Here is a 13,356-nt window from a genome sequence, read left to right as displayed (position 1 = left end):
CTCTTCCGACAGATTATTTGATGTTCCACTTATCGGAGAGGAGAAACAGTCTGCAGGTATTAATGGGTTGAACTTTTTCAATAGCTACATGTCTCTGTTACTTTAGTTGCAAAAGTATGCATGTCTCCACTTCAAGGAAGTAAATAGATAGAAAAGCTTAACAGTCATCAAGCTGACTTGTTGCGTGATGGATCCGATTTGCTTACATGACTGAAAAACTTGCAACTTTCTATGGATAAATTTTTCTGGGAGAGTAGACGTGATGATGGATTTGGTAACTTTTCTTAGCGGTGTAATGGGTTTGGATTTGGATCTGTTTCGAATTAAGAACTGTGAGCAGTTTGTCATTTAGGTTTTTCCTGATGTTCAACCTGTTTAGGATATTGCCTCTGTTAAGTTTTTTTAGTTCACCTGTTCGGATTGAATGTTTGATCTATGAGATCTGATTTGACGGGTTTCTTTAATGTGACTGAAAGTCTGAAACTAACACCGATTGTCTTGCCAGGTTTTTCTTCGGTTTTTGGTTCTTGCCTGCCCGGTATTGAGAAGAGCAGTTCCGAGTGGCAGTTAAAAGGGAAGAGGAATTCAAGACAGATGAGTAGAAAACAAGAACCAAGAAGAAAAGAAGACACTGATGAAACAAAAGATTCTCTGCCTCAATGTTCTGTCTCTGGTCAGGAAGGGCAACCCCGTTTCAATTTCAACACGCGTTATAGGACTCGGGATCAAACGGGAAGAGATTCTGCTCTGTACTATGAAGTAAAGATCGAGGTAAAAGCCAACTATAAGCCCCGGAATGTTCCTATGGTTTCTCTTAGGAGTAAACTGAATGGTAAAGCCATCGTTGGGAACCCTCTAGCTGTTGAAGTGTTGGGAGATGGCTCCAGTAGTAATATTAGGGCCTTTGATGACGTTCCCATGGTGGATGATGCTGTGATGGGTCAGCTGGTGAAGCCTAAATCATCATCATCCAAAAGGAAATCGGTGAAGAAGAAGAAGAAGAAGAAGAAACCACATATTCCTACACGTAAATCGTCATCAAAGTCGAAGAAGACGTCATCACTGTCTAAAAAGACAAGAAGGCTCTCAGCACTGACTGGGCATAAACCGGGGGAAAGAGGAAAGAAGGTAATGGCAGAGAAGCCGAAGGAGCAAGTAGTGGCATGTATTCCATTGAAGGTAGTTTTCAGTAGGATCAATGAAGCAGTGAAGGGTTCGACGAGGCAATTGCACCATCGGCCATTGCCCTCCATAGCCAACACCTCCTCGTGAGAAAGCCCGTCCTAACGTTTTTTTCCGTTCTTTCTTCGTTTTTTTTTTCTTTGGCCACGATTGGGAAGCATAAGGAGGGATGGAATGTGGGTTTTTTGGTGTACAATACGCTGAGAATGTTACAGCTTTTGTAGAGAAAGGAAGGGAGAGAGAGAGAGAGAGACGCATTGTAATGTAAATATAGTAGCAGTAGCAGTAGAAGAGGTGTAAAATTTGCAAGAAGTTTCAGATTATGGCACTGTTGCTCCTCTCTTCTTGATGTGTTCTTTCATACAACTGTCGGGCATTTGGGGATTCGATCCGATTCATTTGATGGTTTTTCGGCGTTCCCTTCACAAACCATCGTTTGATTGAGATTGGAGAAAAGGTCGTCATGCTCTTCAATACCCAAATCTGTTAAATTTGTAATATCATAGAGTTGATTTCATATGTATTTACTTTCAACTATCATTTGGAACTATTCCACCTCTTCCCAATTGTTAGCAAATTTAGACAAAATTGAACCAATTTTTACACGATGCGATTCGATTTCGAGTCCTCCACCGCACATTAGGTGCAAAAAGGGACGAGGAACAAATGAAGGGCAAAGTCGTAAATAAACAGCCGGACTACAAAATTAGGGTTTCAGAGTCAATCTTTAACATAAAAGCCGCCTCCTTCGTTCTGCAGTCAACCTCGCAAGCGAGTTGAAGCCCTAGAGAAGGTTTTCTCTCTCTCTCTCTCTCTCTCTCTCTCTCTCTCTCTCTCTCTCTCTCTCGCTTCGCACATTTTTTACGCAGGTTATTGATCTGTTACCTTAACAGTGTAAGGAAGGCAGCGATGGCGACTGTTCCCGGACCATTGATATGGGAGATGGTGAAGAAGAACAACTCGTTTCTGGTGAAGCAATTTGGAAGGGGAACTGCTGGTGTTCAGTTCAGCAAGGAGAGTAACAATCTCTACAATCTCAACTCCTACAAGCACTCTGGTAATAAATCCGACCTGTTTCTTGCTCTGTGTAGTACTTTTATTTTTCTGGTCTCCTTAAGGAAACATGATCTGCAAGTTCGGTACAGATGTGTCCATAGATGCTATTGTCTGTATTCGTTGCTTCTGGATGGGTTTTTCGCTGTTGGTTGGTTTTTTTGGTGAAACGTTTGGGAAATGTGTAGATTGTGGTAGGCATTTTGAGTGTGTGTATCTGATCGGATCATGGAACAGTAAAGGAAAATGTTTTGTCGTCTGAATCTCTTGAGCTGAGATGAATTGTCAAATGCCAAAGATGGTGTCAGTTCCTGCTAAGATGTATTGTCAGATGCTGTTTAACAACATAATCCAGTATGAGTTGCTGTCTGGTTTTCTGATTTTGGAGATAATTTTTACTTATGTTTTAAATGAATCGTGGATATTGGTTTTGATAGGACTGGCAAACTCGAAGACGGTGTCTATCCAAGCGGAGGGAAAAGATGCTTCGGTGTTGCTTGCTACAACCAAGACTAAGAAACAGAACAAACCAGCTTCTGTTCTTAACAAATCCGTTATGAAGAAGGAATTCCAGCGGATGGCGAAAGCTGTCACTAACCAGGTAAAATTCTTACACCAACATAAATGTTTTTACGGCATTGTGCTATGTGACCCATGAGCCATGGTCAAGAATTTGAGCTTTTTTTTAGTTGTGATGATGAAGCTTTAACATGTAAGAAGTGCCCTTTTATTGGTCCTTCGGTGAAATTCACTTGTTACGCTTGGCTTCTGAGCATCTTCTCCCTGGGATAACTTGCATTCATAGCTTGCAGATTCTTATGCTGTATCTATATATCCAGTTTCAGCCATTGTAGGACACAGTGCGAGTGATGCTATAGCGAATTTTGATTTCTGAAACTCGTCACTAGAACCTGATCTATACTGGCATAATCTGGTCAAGGCTCTTAACCAAGCATGTCATATACACTGTCATAACCTTGAACTTTATAGTTGCTATGATGAAGCTATAACATGTAAGAAGAGCCCTTTTCGGGTCCTTCGGTGAAATTCACTTGTTACGCTTGGCTTCTGAGCATCTCCTCCCTGGGGTTGCTTGCATTCATAGCTTGCTGATTCTTATGCTGTATCTATATATCATCCAGCTTCAGCCATTGTAGGACACAGTACACGTGATGGTATATTGAATTTTGATTTCTGAAACTCATCACTAGAACCTGATCTATACTGACATAATCTGGTCAATACTCTCAACCACCCATGTCTTATACACTGTCATAACCTTAAAACTTTATAGTTGCTATGATGAAGCTATAACATGTAAGAAGAGCCCTTTTCGGGTCCTTCGGTGAAATTCACTTGTTACGCTTGGCTTCTGAGCAACTTATCCACATTTCCAGATTCGGAGGTTGTAAAAAAACACACACGATCAGTCAATGCTTTTGGTGTTGAGAATAAAACATGTCTGGTGTCTTGTACTCAGGTGGCTGATAACCATTACAGACCAGACCTTAGGAAAGCAGCCCTCGCAAGGCTGAGCGTTGTTCAGAGGAGCATCAAGATTGCCAAGAGTGGTCCGAAGAAGAGGACCCGTCAGGCTGCTTCCAGGAAGTGATTTTGAGGTTATCGTTTCTTCGTGTTTTCATTGTTTTGCATTGGAGATATTTTTGTTTTGTTAAACAAGTCTATGGTTTTACTCTACGGAATGCCAAAATTGACCTGATGAACAACATATCCTTGTGTTCTCTTACACACAATTACAGGATCATATGTTTAACACTTTCATGATGAAAGTTTCATCCATAGCACGCAAGGATAAGTAGAAATCAATATTTGACCTCCATGAAATGAGTATACTCTAATATGTAACTATACATACGTATATGGAGTCAAGATGATTTTGAAGAAAAGTCAAGTACCAAGAATACAAAGCCAAAAAACTTAAACAGGTGGTTAAACAAAGTCCACTGGCGGATTGCAAAACAAAAGACCGAGTCAAAGAAAGACCAAGCATGGCTACACGTCTTCTGACCAAAACCCACGAGCTTATTCGTATTAAGCATCCCATTAAAAGGCAAATTCAGAGATTGGGTGGGGCTAAAAAGAGATATGAAGGCGTGGGTCGAGAAGAAAACTGGCAATGGAAACGATGACCAAAAAGTGACGAGGTTTGATCGGTGCTTGTCGTTCATGGAGATAAAGACGCAGAAGAAGAAGACGTTGGAAGAGATGGATTCGTTCAAGCTGAAGGAAGAGATTCGAAGATGGGCGAAGCGCGTAGCTGCTTATGCTCGTCAACTTAGCTCCCGTATCGGCAATAGCGCTAGACGAAGCTTTCGGAGCTTTTCTTCTTCTTCTTCTTCCTCTTCGTCTTCAAAACGTGTAGAAATAAAGTAATTATTTTCTCCTTAACAAAAAATGGTTTTCATTACAATGGTTTTCTTTAACAGTTGATTATTTAAATTGTTGGAGGATTTAAAAAGTTAATTTGTATACAGATAGTGATTGAATAGGATTCCGTTTGATCAAAGCTAAGAACTTGTCTTTATATAAATTTGTGAATTCTTCCGAACTCCATATTTGTGAGAAGGGAATAACACATTGTTGTTTTTTTAAACCGAGTTTCGGATCGGTTTTTATTTCGTTTCTAAATATTGATCTGTTGGCTTAGTGTTATATGATGCACTGTTTTTGCGAGCTTTAGTTATATAGATACATTTGATGTATTGACACTTTCTATGAGTTTATGGATGAGTGTTTGATTCATTACGTATTGTGGATACTAGATATGTTATGAAATCCATATATTGTTATGAACAATACTAAACTCCCTAGTCATGTATCATTATGAGAATAATGATATGCTAAGACTAGTATGATGTGTGATTGATGATCATATAGATGATCATATGTATTGGATACGATCACAATCATAGGTATTCGTTGGAGAACGGAATATTGGATTGACCCGCATGAAATTGTCACATGGACTTGCGTCATGACTAGAATCTCATATGACAGTTCCATGATTGGATCCTAAGACCTGAGATATCTACGGAATCCAACATGAGGAGTTGCGTACTTAGAATACGTTAAACGTCCTGCATAACAGGAGGACTATAAAGGCGTGTATCAGGTACGAAACGAATCATGTGCTGGATTGTAGATAGTCAAGAGACGAGATTTGTACCTCTCGTAAAAGAGAGAGATATCGCTGGGCCCCTCGTGTGAGCGAGACTGTAGAAATGTGTAGCCTCACTATAGCCGAACGTCGTCTATTTCACACAGTCAAACTCAGTGAACGAGAAAGCAGTCGAATCAGATAAGGTGGCTTGTCCATGCCTTATGTTGGACATATGATATCGTGATACAAAAGGATCATCAAATGGAATCATCACTGGCGTTCGTAAGATCACGAACAAACTCTATTCGAGATAGGTAGTCATAGTGTCTTGCTAGAGACCGCCTATGACTTGTATAACCAAAATGAAAATTTCGGGTTATACTGCTATATTGGATGAGCCTACTGTTGGTTGTAATGCTCTAGGATGATCCATGATATGACATTTTACTTTGTATTGATTCATTGATTTATGAATGCATTATTTATCCGTTATACGATTAGCATGTTTGTTGTATTTCGGCATCCTTGAATCATTAGAGAATGATTCTAAACTCCCTAGTCAGTCATCATTGTGGGAACAATGTTGAATCAAGACTAGCATGAGGTGTGATCAACGCATTGGATGTAGATCACAATCATGGGTACTCGTTGTGAACGAGTGACTGGATGACCCGCATGAGATTGTCACATGGACAGAGTCATGACTTGAATCTCATACAGCGGTTCGTTTATGGATCCTCACACCTGAGATGTCTAGAGTATCTGATATGAGGAGTGGCGTGTCTTGACTGCGTCAAACGTCGTCTTTAACCGGATGATTATAACAGCGTTGATCAGATACGTTCACGAATCATATGGAGATAGTAGACATACAATATGGGACTTGTCACCTCCTTAATAGGAGAGATATCGCTGGGCCCTCTCGTGGAAATCGGACTATGAAAACGCGTGGCCGCGCTATAGATGAAGTTGCATCTATTTTACTAGTCGATTTACCAAGACGAGAAAGCGGTTGAACTTGAAGGGTGGCTCAAACCATGCCCTTGTTCAACATATGATATCGTGAGACAAAGGATCAGAATTCGAGCTGTTAATGCCTTGGTTAGATCACCTCTAACTCAATTCTAAGTGGGTGGTCATGGCGTCTTGCTAGAGGCTAACCATGACTTGTTGTTCGGGAAAGGTTCCTAAAGTCACTACCACTTAGAATGGGCCTACAGGGTCACACACCAATAGGGATGGACTTATACGTGAAGAATCCGAAGAATAGAAACGAGATTTGATCGAAACGAGCACGAAAAGGAGTTTTCAGTGCGTTGGTCCGGAGCTGACCAAGTTTGGTCAACCCCGGACCAAGTTGGTCAGATCAGGCAGTCCGGAAGCTCAGTCCGAGGTCATCTATCCACGTCTGGTCCGGCTGACCAAGAGTTGGTCAGCCCCGGACCAGGCGCTGGAGTCAGGCGGACCGAGGAGCGAACAGGCGGACCGAAAGAAGACCAGGAGACTTGGTCCGGAGCTGACCAATCTTGGTCAGCTGGACCAAGGCACCAGGTCAGACGGTCCGAGGGCAGCTGAGTAAGCCTGGTCCGCCGGACCAAGCTCCTGGTCTAGCGGACCGGGATCCGGAAAATTTCCAAAATTCGTTTTTAGAGTTTTCTAATCTTATTTAAGTTTGGGATTTCGTCCAAACTTAAAAAAAGAGCCGACCTAAAACTCAGAGAAACATCTAAGAACCCTAGAGAACCTGTTCTCTTCGATTTCTACTGTCCCGGGATTGGATCTCGTCTCTTGAGTTACCCTTTTCTTCACTAATCCTAGCAGATTCGTTCCAAATCGTTTGGAATCCTTCCCGTCGGTGTGGATACGTGTAGAGGGACTGTAACTTCAGTCCTAGGTGATTTAGAACAGGCCCAGGATCGAAATAAACTTTAAGTCTCATCGAGAACGAGGTAAGTAACGATTCCCTCGGTGATATACACGATCTTTCGGGTTTTGCGAGTTTGGTTGCGTGTGACGTTTGACTAGGTTTAGATCTTTCTTCCGCTGCATGAAACCTAGTAAACCAAACCCTAGATCGATATGATCGCATGCTAGGAATCCGTAGATAACCTCAATACCTACAGGGTCACACGCACAGGAAAGGACAAACGCGCGAGAAAAGACGAGAATTTCCCAGTGGAGCAGAGGCCAAACCGACTGGTCTAGAAGGTCTGGATCGATCGGTCCAGTAGGCCCAGACCGATCGGTCCAGAGGTAACGTGCAAAAGTTGCTCGGTCCGGAAAATATTCCAGACCGATCGGTCCAAATGTCGGGATTTCATTAACTCGCCCAAATTAGGGTTTTAAGGTTAAGGAACTTTGGGGAACGCCTCCTAATCTCTTTGGCACGACTTTCAGACCCTATTGAGAGGTTTTGAGAGTTGAAAACCTAAGAGTTAGATCCCTGAAACCCTTGCGCAAAGAAGAACGTATTCTTCAGTCCTAGCAGACGAGTTCCAACCGTTGGAATCCTTTCCGCTGTGTGGATACGTGTAAAGGATGAGGTATTCTTCCTGCCTACAGTGATCGAACGAACACATCAATTGATACATGCCCCAGATCGATTGAGGTAAGCGTTCTAACGTTTCTACAAGATCATGCATGATAGGTTTTAGGGTTTTATAAAATTTTTGTTTTACATCCGCTGCGCAAACCCTAGAACTGATCTCTTAGGAATTAGATTCGCTGTAGTGATCCCAGGAATTCCATCAGTGGTATCAGAGCCTGGTTTTCTTTGTATGATTTTGTTAGAACCCGATCACGAACGTTATAGGATTTGAATCGTTTGAATCCGTGTTTGTTTTGATGCTATGCATGATTTGATTATGGATCTAGAGTATATTTTCTGTTCATTATTACATAATTGCAAGAGGTTCGAATTCTGAGTTCGCAGGCGAAAACCGGGTCAAATTCGGGTCTGAAACGGGGTAGAAACGACGAAAACGAGATCTGATCACGTTTTCGTCTAGACCGATTGATCTGGTCCTCTGGACCGATCGGTCTAGGGTTTCTCAGAGTTGGTTGGACCGACCGGTCCACGTGTGGACCGATCGGTCTAGGCCAAGACCGATCAGACCGGATTGCGTAGACCGATCGGTCCACATCCCGATGTAAGACCAAAATTTTTGGTTCTTCGTTTAGATATCTGGTTTGAGCAATTGTTGCTTAACCGATCAACTGTGATTCAGAAGAGCATGATTCGTTCGTTTGGATGGTACATAATGAATGAATGCATGCAATTTAATCAAGATATTAGATATGCTTGATTGAGTGGGAGCTTCGGGATTGGGATTACATAATTGAATGGATGGTCTATTCGGATTATGTACAATCGTTGCACAGAAACCGGTTAGATCTAGGAGCTATACGAGTAAAGCACTTGTCAAGGCCTCGATCGTACGTGTCATGGATCATGCCAAAGCTAGGTGTGGCGCATTATCTTGGTGAGACAAGATAGAGAAATGGTGGTTCTCATAGCTTGAAAGTAGATGCTTGATCTAAGTGTGGTTTCGAAAGGGATATCATCAGTGAACGTAACGAAATACAGATAACCTCCTCTAGCTGGACAACTCATTGGTCCGCATACATCACTATGTATGAGATCCAATAACTTTGTCACTCTCTGTCCTTTCCCTTTGAAAGGATGTTGATCTTGCCCATCAAACAAGACTCGCAAGATTCAAGAGATTCAAAGTCAAATGAATCCAGAAAACCTTCAGAATGAAGCTTCTGAATGCGCTTCTCGTTTATATGGCCTAGATGACAATGCCAGAGGAAGGTCGGGTTTACGTCATTCGGCTTAAACCGTTTGGTATAAACGTTATAGATTGACTTGTATCTTGACGGTTCATCATCCAAAACATAAAGGCCATTAAACTGTAACCTTTACCAAATCACCTCTATAAATGGACAGACATTTGTTCTCAATAACAAATCTGAAACCATCCGAGTCTAAGCATGAAATCGACATAATGTTCTTGCTAACGGTAGGAACATAATAGCAATCATGCAACTCCAATACATGTCCAGAAGGTAAAGTCAGATCGTAAGTCCCGATGGCTAATGCAACAACCTTTGCTCCATTCTCAACGCGGAGATCTACTTCTCCTTTTGCTCTGTCTACTTCCTCGCAACCCTTGCACATTTCCACAAATGTGCGAGGCACTTCCGGTATCCAATACCCACGACGTGGAAGTAAACAAGTTAGTCTCTATAACGAAGACACCAGAAGTCGATGCTTCTATAAACTTCTTCGTCTCTTGATCTTCTAGGTAGAGTCAACAATTTTTGTACCAATGCCCAATGACATGACAGAAATAACTCTCTTCCTTTTTGGACTTAGGCTTAGATTCAATGATAACGCTTGTCACTTTCCTCTTGCCCTTGCTCTTGGAACGCTTCCTTTCGATGGAACTCTTTCCAACAATTACCATATCACTCTTTTCGTGGCTCTTAGCTTTACTCTTTCCGTGGCTCTTAGCCTTCTTTTGGAATGATGCATTCTACTGATCAACTATCAAAGAATCGTCCATGTCCTCTAATTGCTTACGCAATTTCGAAGTCACGTTTCCAAATATCAAGCTATACTTGTCCGGATCATCATCCACATGCTTTCCAATAAGCATCAATGATCGATCTAAAAGTAGTGGTAAGAGGTTTATCCTTCATAAGGACAGATCGCATCGTCAACTTCAGTATACTACCAGTCGATGGTATATCCTATAGAAAAAGACAAAATAGAACGAAAACACATCTACATGCAGATTCTATCAATGATCTACTACCAGCTAGTGCATCATCAATCAACGACAACTTATCAATGATCTACTACTAGCTAGTCCATCATCAATCAATGACAACATAGATGCATATACAAGCTATATTCTCATACAGAAAATTAACCCTACAATAATTTTCTATATGGGACTAAGATCCGTATTTCACATAAGAATGAGTTATTACATTCATCCTTACGCTATTTAGGTAGACATCTAATGTCAATCATATCCAATGTGACTCTTACATCCTTTTATGAGACTATGATATCGAATATCTTTGCATACTCGTCTCATCTGTACCGTTAAGTCTCAAGTCAAACTCGACAACTTAACCTAAGGTAAACCATATTCAAGCTGTGGGAACCACGATTTCCCACCCTACCTCACAAAGATAATCCGGCACGCTCAACTTTGCCATGACCCGTGTTGCGGACGATCGATGCCTTGACAAGCGCTCTAGTAATGGAAGGTACACGCTTAGCATTACATAAATAAGGGATTTTCGAAACTACACTTAGATCAAGCATCTACTTTCAAGTTATGAGAACCACCATTTCTCCATCTTGCCTCACCAAGATAGCACGACACACCCAGCTTTGGCATGGCCCATGACACGTACGATCGAGGCCTTGACAAGTGCTTTACTCGTAGAGCTCCTAGATCTAACCGGTTTCTGTGCAACGATTGTACAAATCAAATCAACGATCAACCATTGTTTCTTGATCAAATGTATTACATAATCCGAATAGACCCTCCATTCGATTATGTAATCCCAATCCCGAAGCTCCCACTCAATCAAGCATATCTAATATCTTGATTAAGTTATATGTATTCATTCATTATGGACCATCCAAACGAACGAATCATGCTATTCTGAATCACAGTTGATCGGGTTAAGCAACGATTGCTCAAACCAGATGTCTAAACGAAGAACCAAAAATTTTGGTCTTACCTCGGGACGTGGACCGATCGGTCCAGAGCCTGGACTGATCGGTCTACGCAATTCGATCTACCAGTCCAGAACGGTCCAGACCTTTCGGTCTGTCCGTCCAGACCGGTCGGTTTTGGTCCAGACCGATCGGTCCACACATGTGGACCGATCAGTCCAAACCTGTCGGTCCAACCGACCCATGAAACAATAGACCGATCGGTCTAGAGGACCAGACCGATCGGTCTAGGCAAAAACGTGATCAGATCTCGTTTTCGTCGTTTCTGCCCTGTTTCAGACCCGACTTCGATCCGGTTTTCGCCTGCGAACTCAGAATTCGAACCTCTTGCACACTATGCAACAATGAACAGAAAATCTACTCTAGATCCACAATCAAATCATGCATAGCATCAAAGCAAACACGGATTCAAACGATTCAAATCCTATAACGTGCATGATCGGGTTCTAACAAAATCATACAAAGATAACCAGGCTCTGATACCACTGTTGGGTTTCCTGGGATCTCTAGAGCGAATCATATTCCTCAGAGATCGATTCTAGGGTTTGCACAGCGGATGTAAAACAAAAATTTATGAAACCCTAGAACCATGCATGCATGCTTACGTAGAAAAGTAAGAACGCTTACCTCAATCGATCCGGGGCCTGTATCAATTGTAGAATCTGTTCGATCACGAAAGGGAGGAAGAATATCTCGCCCTCTACACGTACCATACCTCGGGATGGATTCCAACGATTGGAACTTGTCTGCTCAGGACCCGAATCTGTTATTCGGTATATCGCTTCGAGAAAACGAGACTTAGAACTCCTTGAACTCTTTAGATCTCACCAAAAGCTCTCAAAGTTCTTCCAAAGATGGCTCAAAAAGTCTCTTTTCTCATTAGGATTTTTAATCTCCTTCTTATAAAGTGATTTTACCCTAATTTCAGTTTAATTTTGGAAAAACCCAAAGCCCGGAACGGACGGTCCAGAAAAGCACATGGACCGTCCGTTCCACCAAGCTAGAACGGACGGTCTGCCTACATGGACCGTCCGTTCCAGACAAGCCAGAACGGACGGTCTGCCTTCTGTGGACTGTCGGGGCTGGACCTGGTGACCGCCGGGTCTGGCCCTTTCGGTCCGTCTGTTTCAGCCTCTTCCGTCTCGTTTTTTTTCTCGTGCGTTTTGTTCTTCCCTACGTGTGTGACCCTGTAGGCTCATTTGATATAGCAGTATAACCCGAAATCTCTATTTCGGATATACAAGTCATAGGCGGTCTCTAGCAAGACACTATGACTACCTATCTCGAATAGAGTTTGTTCGTGATCTTACGAACGCCAGTGATGATTCCGGCTGATGATCCTTTTGTATCGCGATATCATATGTCGAACATAAGGCATGGACATGCCACCTTATCTGATTCGACTGCTTTCTCGTTCATGAGTTCGACTGTCTGAAATAGACGACGTTCGTCTATAGTGCGGCCACACATTTCTACAGTCTCGCTCACACGAGGGGCCCAGCGATATCTCTCTCTCTTTTACGATAGGTACAAATCACGTCTTGACTATCTACAATCCAGCACAAGATTTCTTTCGTACCTGATACACGCCTTTATAGTTCTTCTGTTACGCAGGACGTTTGACATATTCAAAGCACCCAACTCCTCATGTCAGATTCTGTAGATATCTCAGGTTTTAGGATCCAATCGTGGAACCGCCATATGAGATTCAAGTCATGACGCTAGTCCATGTGATAATCTCATGTGGGTCAATCCAGTATTTCGTTCTCCAACGAATACCTATGGCCGTGATCGTATCCAATACCTACGATCATCTATATGATCATCAATCACACATCATACTAGTCTTAGTATGTCATTATTGCCACAATGATACATGACTAGGGAGTTTAATATTGTTCATAACAATACATGGATTTTATAACATATCAAGGATGCACAATACGTAATGAATCAAACACTCATCCATAAACTCATAGAAAGTGTCAATACATCAAATGTATTTATAAATAAAGCTCTTAAAACAGGTAATCATAGAGCACTAAACCAACAGCAGTACCATATGCACGGGATGACTAAGAGCTTAGCCGAACTGCATGGGATGCTGAAATCGGCCGAGCAGGATATCGTGGTGTCCAAGACTGTGCTTGCTGTTGAGAACAACTCCAGCAAGAAGCGGCGGGGTAAAGCAAAAAAGAAGGCGGCGAAAAAGGCAAAAGTTGCCTCTATGTCTAAG

The 13,356-nt window shown here is 42.1% G+C and overlaps 3 protein-coding genes across 3 annotated transcripts in view; all 3 read left to right on the top strand.

Annotated features, from left to right (window-relative positions):
- The window catches only part of LOC104810562 (uncharacterized protein At1g51745), a 4,064-nt gene extending 2,538 nt beyond the window's left edge, over positions 1-1,526 (top strand). The window contains exons 3-4 of the mRNA XM_010536910.1: positions 1-56; positions 506-1,526. Coding sequence (XP_010535212.1) covers positions 1-56; positions 506-1,272 — 823 coding nt within the window. The 3' untranslated portion in view covers positions 1,273-1,526. The remainder of the gene's footprint in view (positions 57-505) is intronic.
- Positions 1,527-1,873: 347 nt separating this feature from the next.
- Positions 1,874-3,964, top strand: LOC104810559 (60S ribosomal protein L28-2-like). The gene is made up of 4 exons (XM_010536905.1): positions 1,874-1,975; positions 2,076-2,239; positions 2,673-2,836; positions 3,716-3,964. Exons 2-4 carry the CDS (start codon positions 2,092-2,094, stop codon positions 3,845-3,847), a joined length of 444 nt encoding a protein of 147 aa, XP_010535207.1. The 5' UTR covers positions 1,874-1,975; positions 2,076-2,091; the 3' UTR covers positions 3,848-3,964.
- A 92-nt stretch (positions 3,965-4,056) lies between these two features.
- Positions 4,057-4,888, top strand: LOC109116552. The gene has a single exon (XM_019202194.1). The coding sequence runs from the start codon at positions 4,342-4,344 to the stop codon at positions 4,627-4,629; it is 288 nt and encodes a 95-aa protein (XP_019057739.1). The 5' UTR covers positions 4,057-4,341; the 3' UTR covers positions 4,630-4,888.
- Positions 4,889-13,356: the final 8,468 nt, after the last annotated feature.

The sequence above is a fragment of the Tarenaya hassleriana genome, unplaced genomic scaffold, assembly GCF_000463585.1.
Source record: "Tarenaya hassleriana unplaced genomic scaffold, ASM46358v1 Cleome18, whole genome shotgun sequence".
Lineage (NCBI taxonomy): Eukaryota > Viridiplantae > Streptophyta > Magnoliopsida > Brassicales > Cleomaceae > Tarenaya > Tarenaya hassleriana.
The sequence above is the reverse complement of the archived record's forward strand: the minus strand, read 5'-3'. Positions and strand labels throughout refer to the sequence as shown.

What these genes read in the sequence shown, in the direction of transcription:
- LOC109116552 (XM_019202194.1), top strand. Translation starts at nt 4,342, where the DNA reads ATGAAGGCGTGGGTCGAGAAGAAAACTGGCAATGGAAACGATGACCAA.
- LOC104810559 (XM_010536905.1), top strand. Translation starts at nt 2,092, where the DNA reads ATGGCGACTGTTCCCGGACCATTGATATGGGAGATGGTGAAGAAGAAC. An exon ending in CAACTCCTACAAGCACTCTG is followed by an intron (nt 2,240 to 2,672) that starts GTAATAAATCCG and finishes TGGTTTTGATAG; the next exon opens with GACTGGCAAACTCGAAGACG. An exon ending in CGAAAGCTGTCACTAACCAG is followed by an intron (nt 2,837 to 3,715) that starts GTAAAATTCTTA and finishes TCTTGTACTCAG; the next exon opens with GTGGCTGATAACCATTACAG.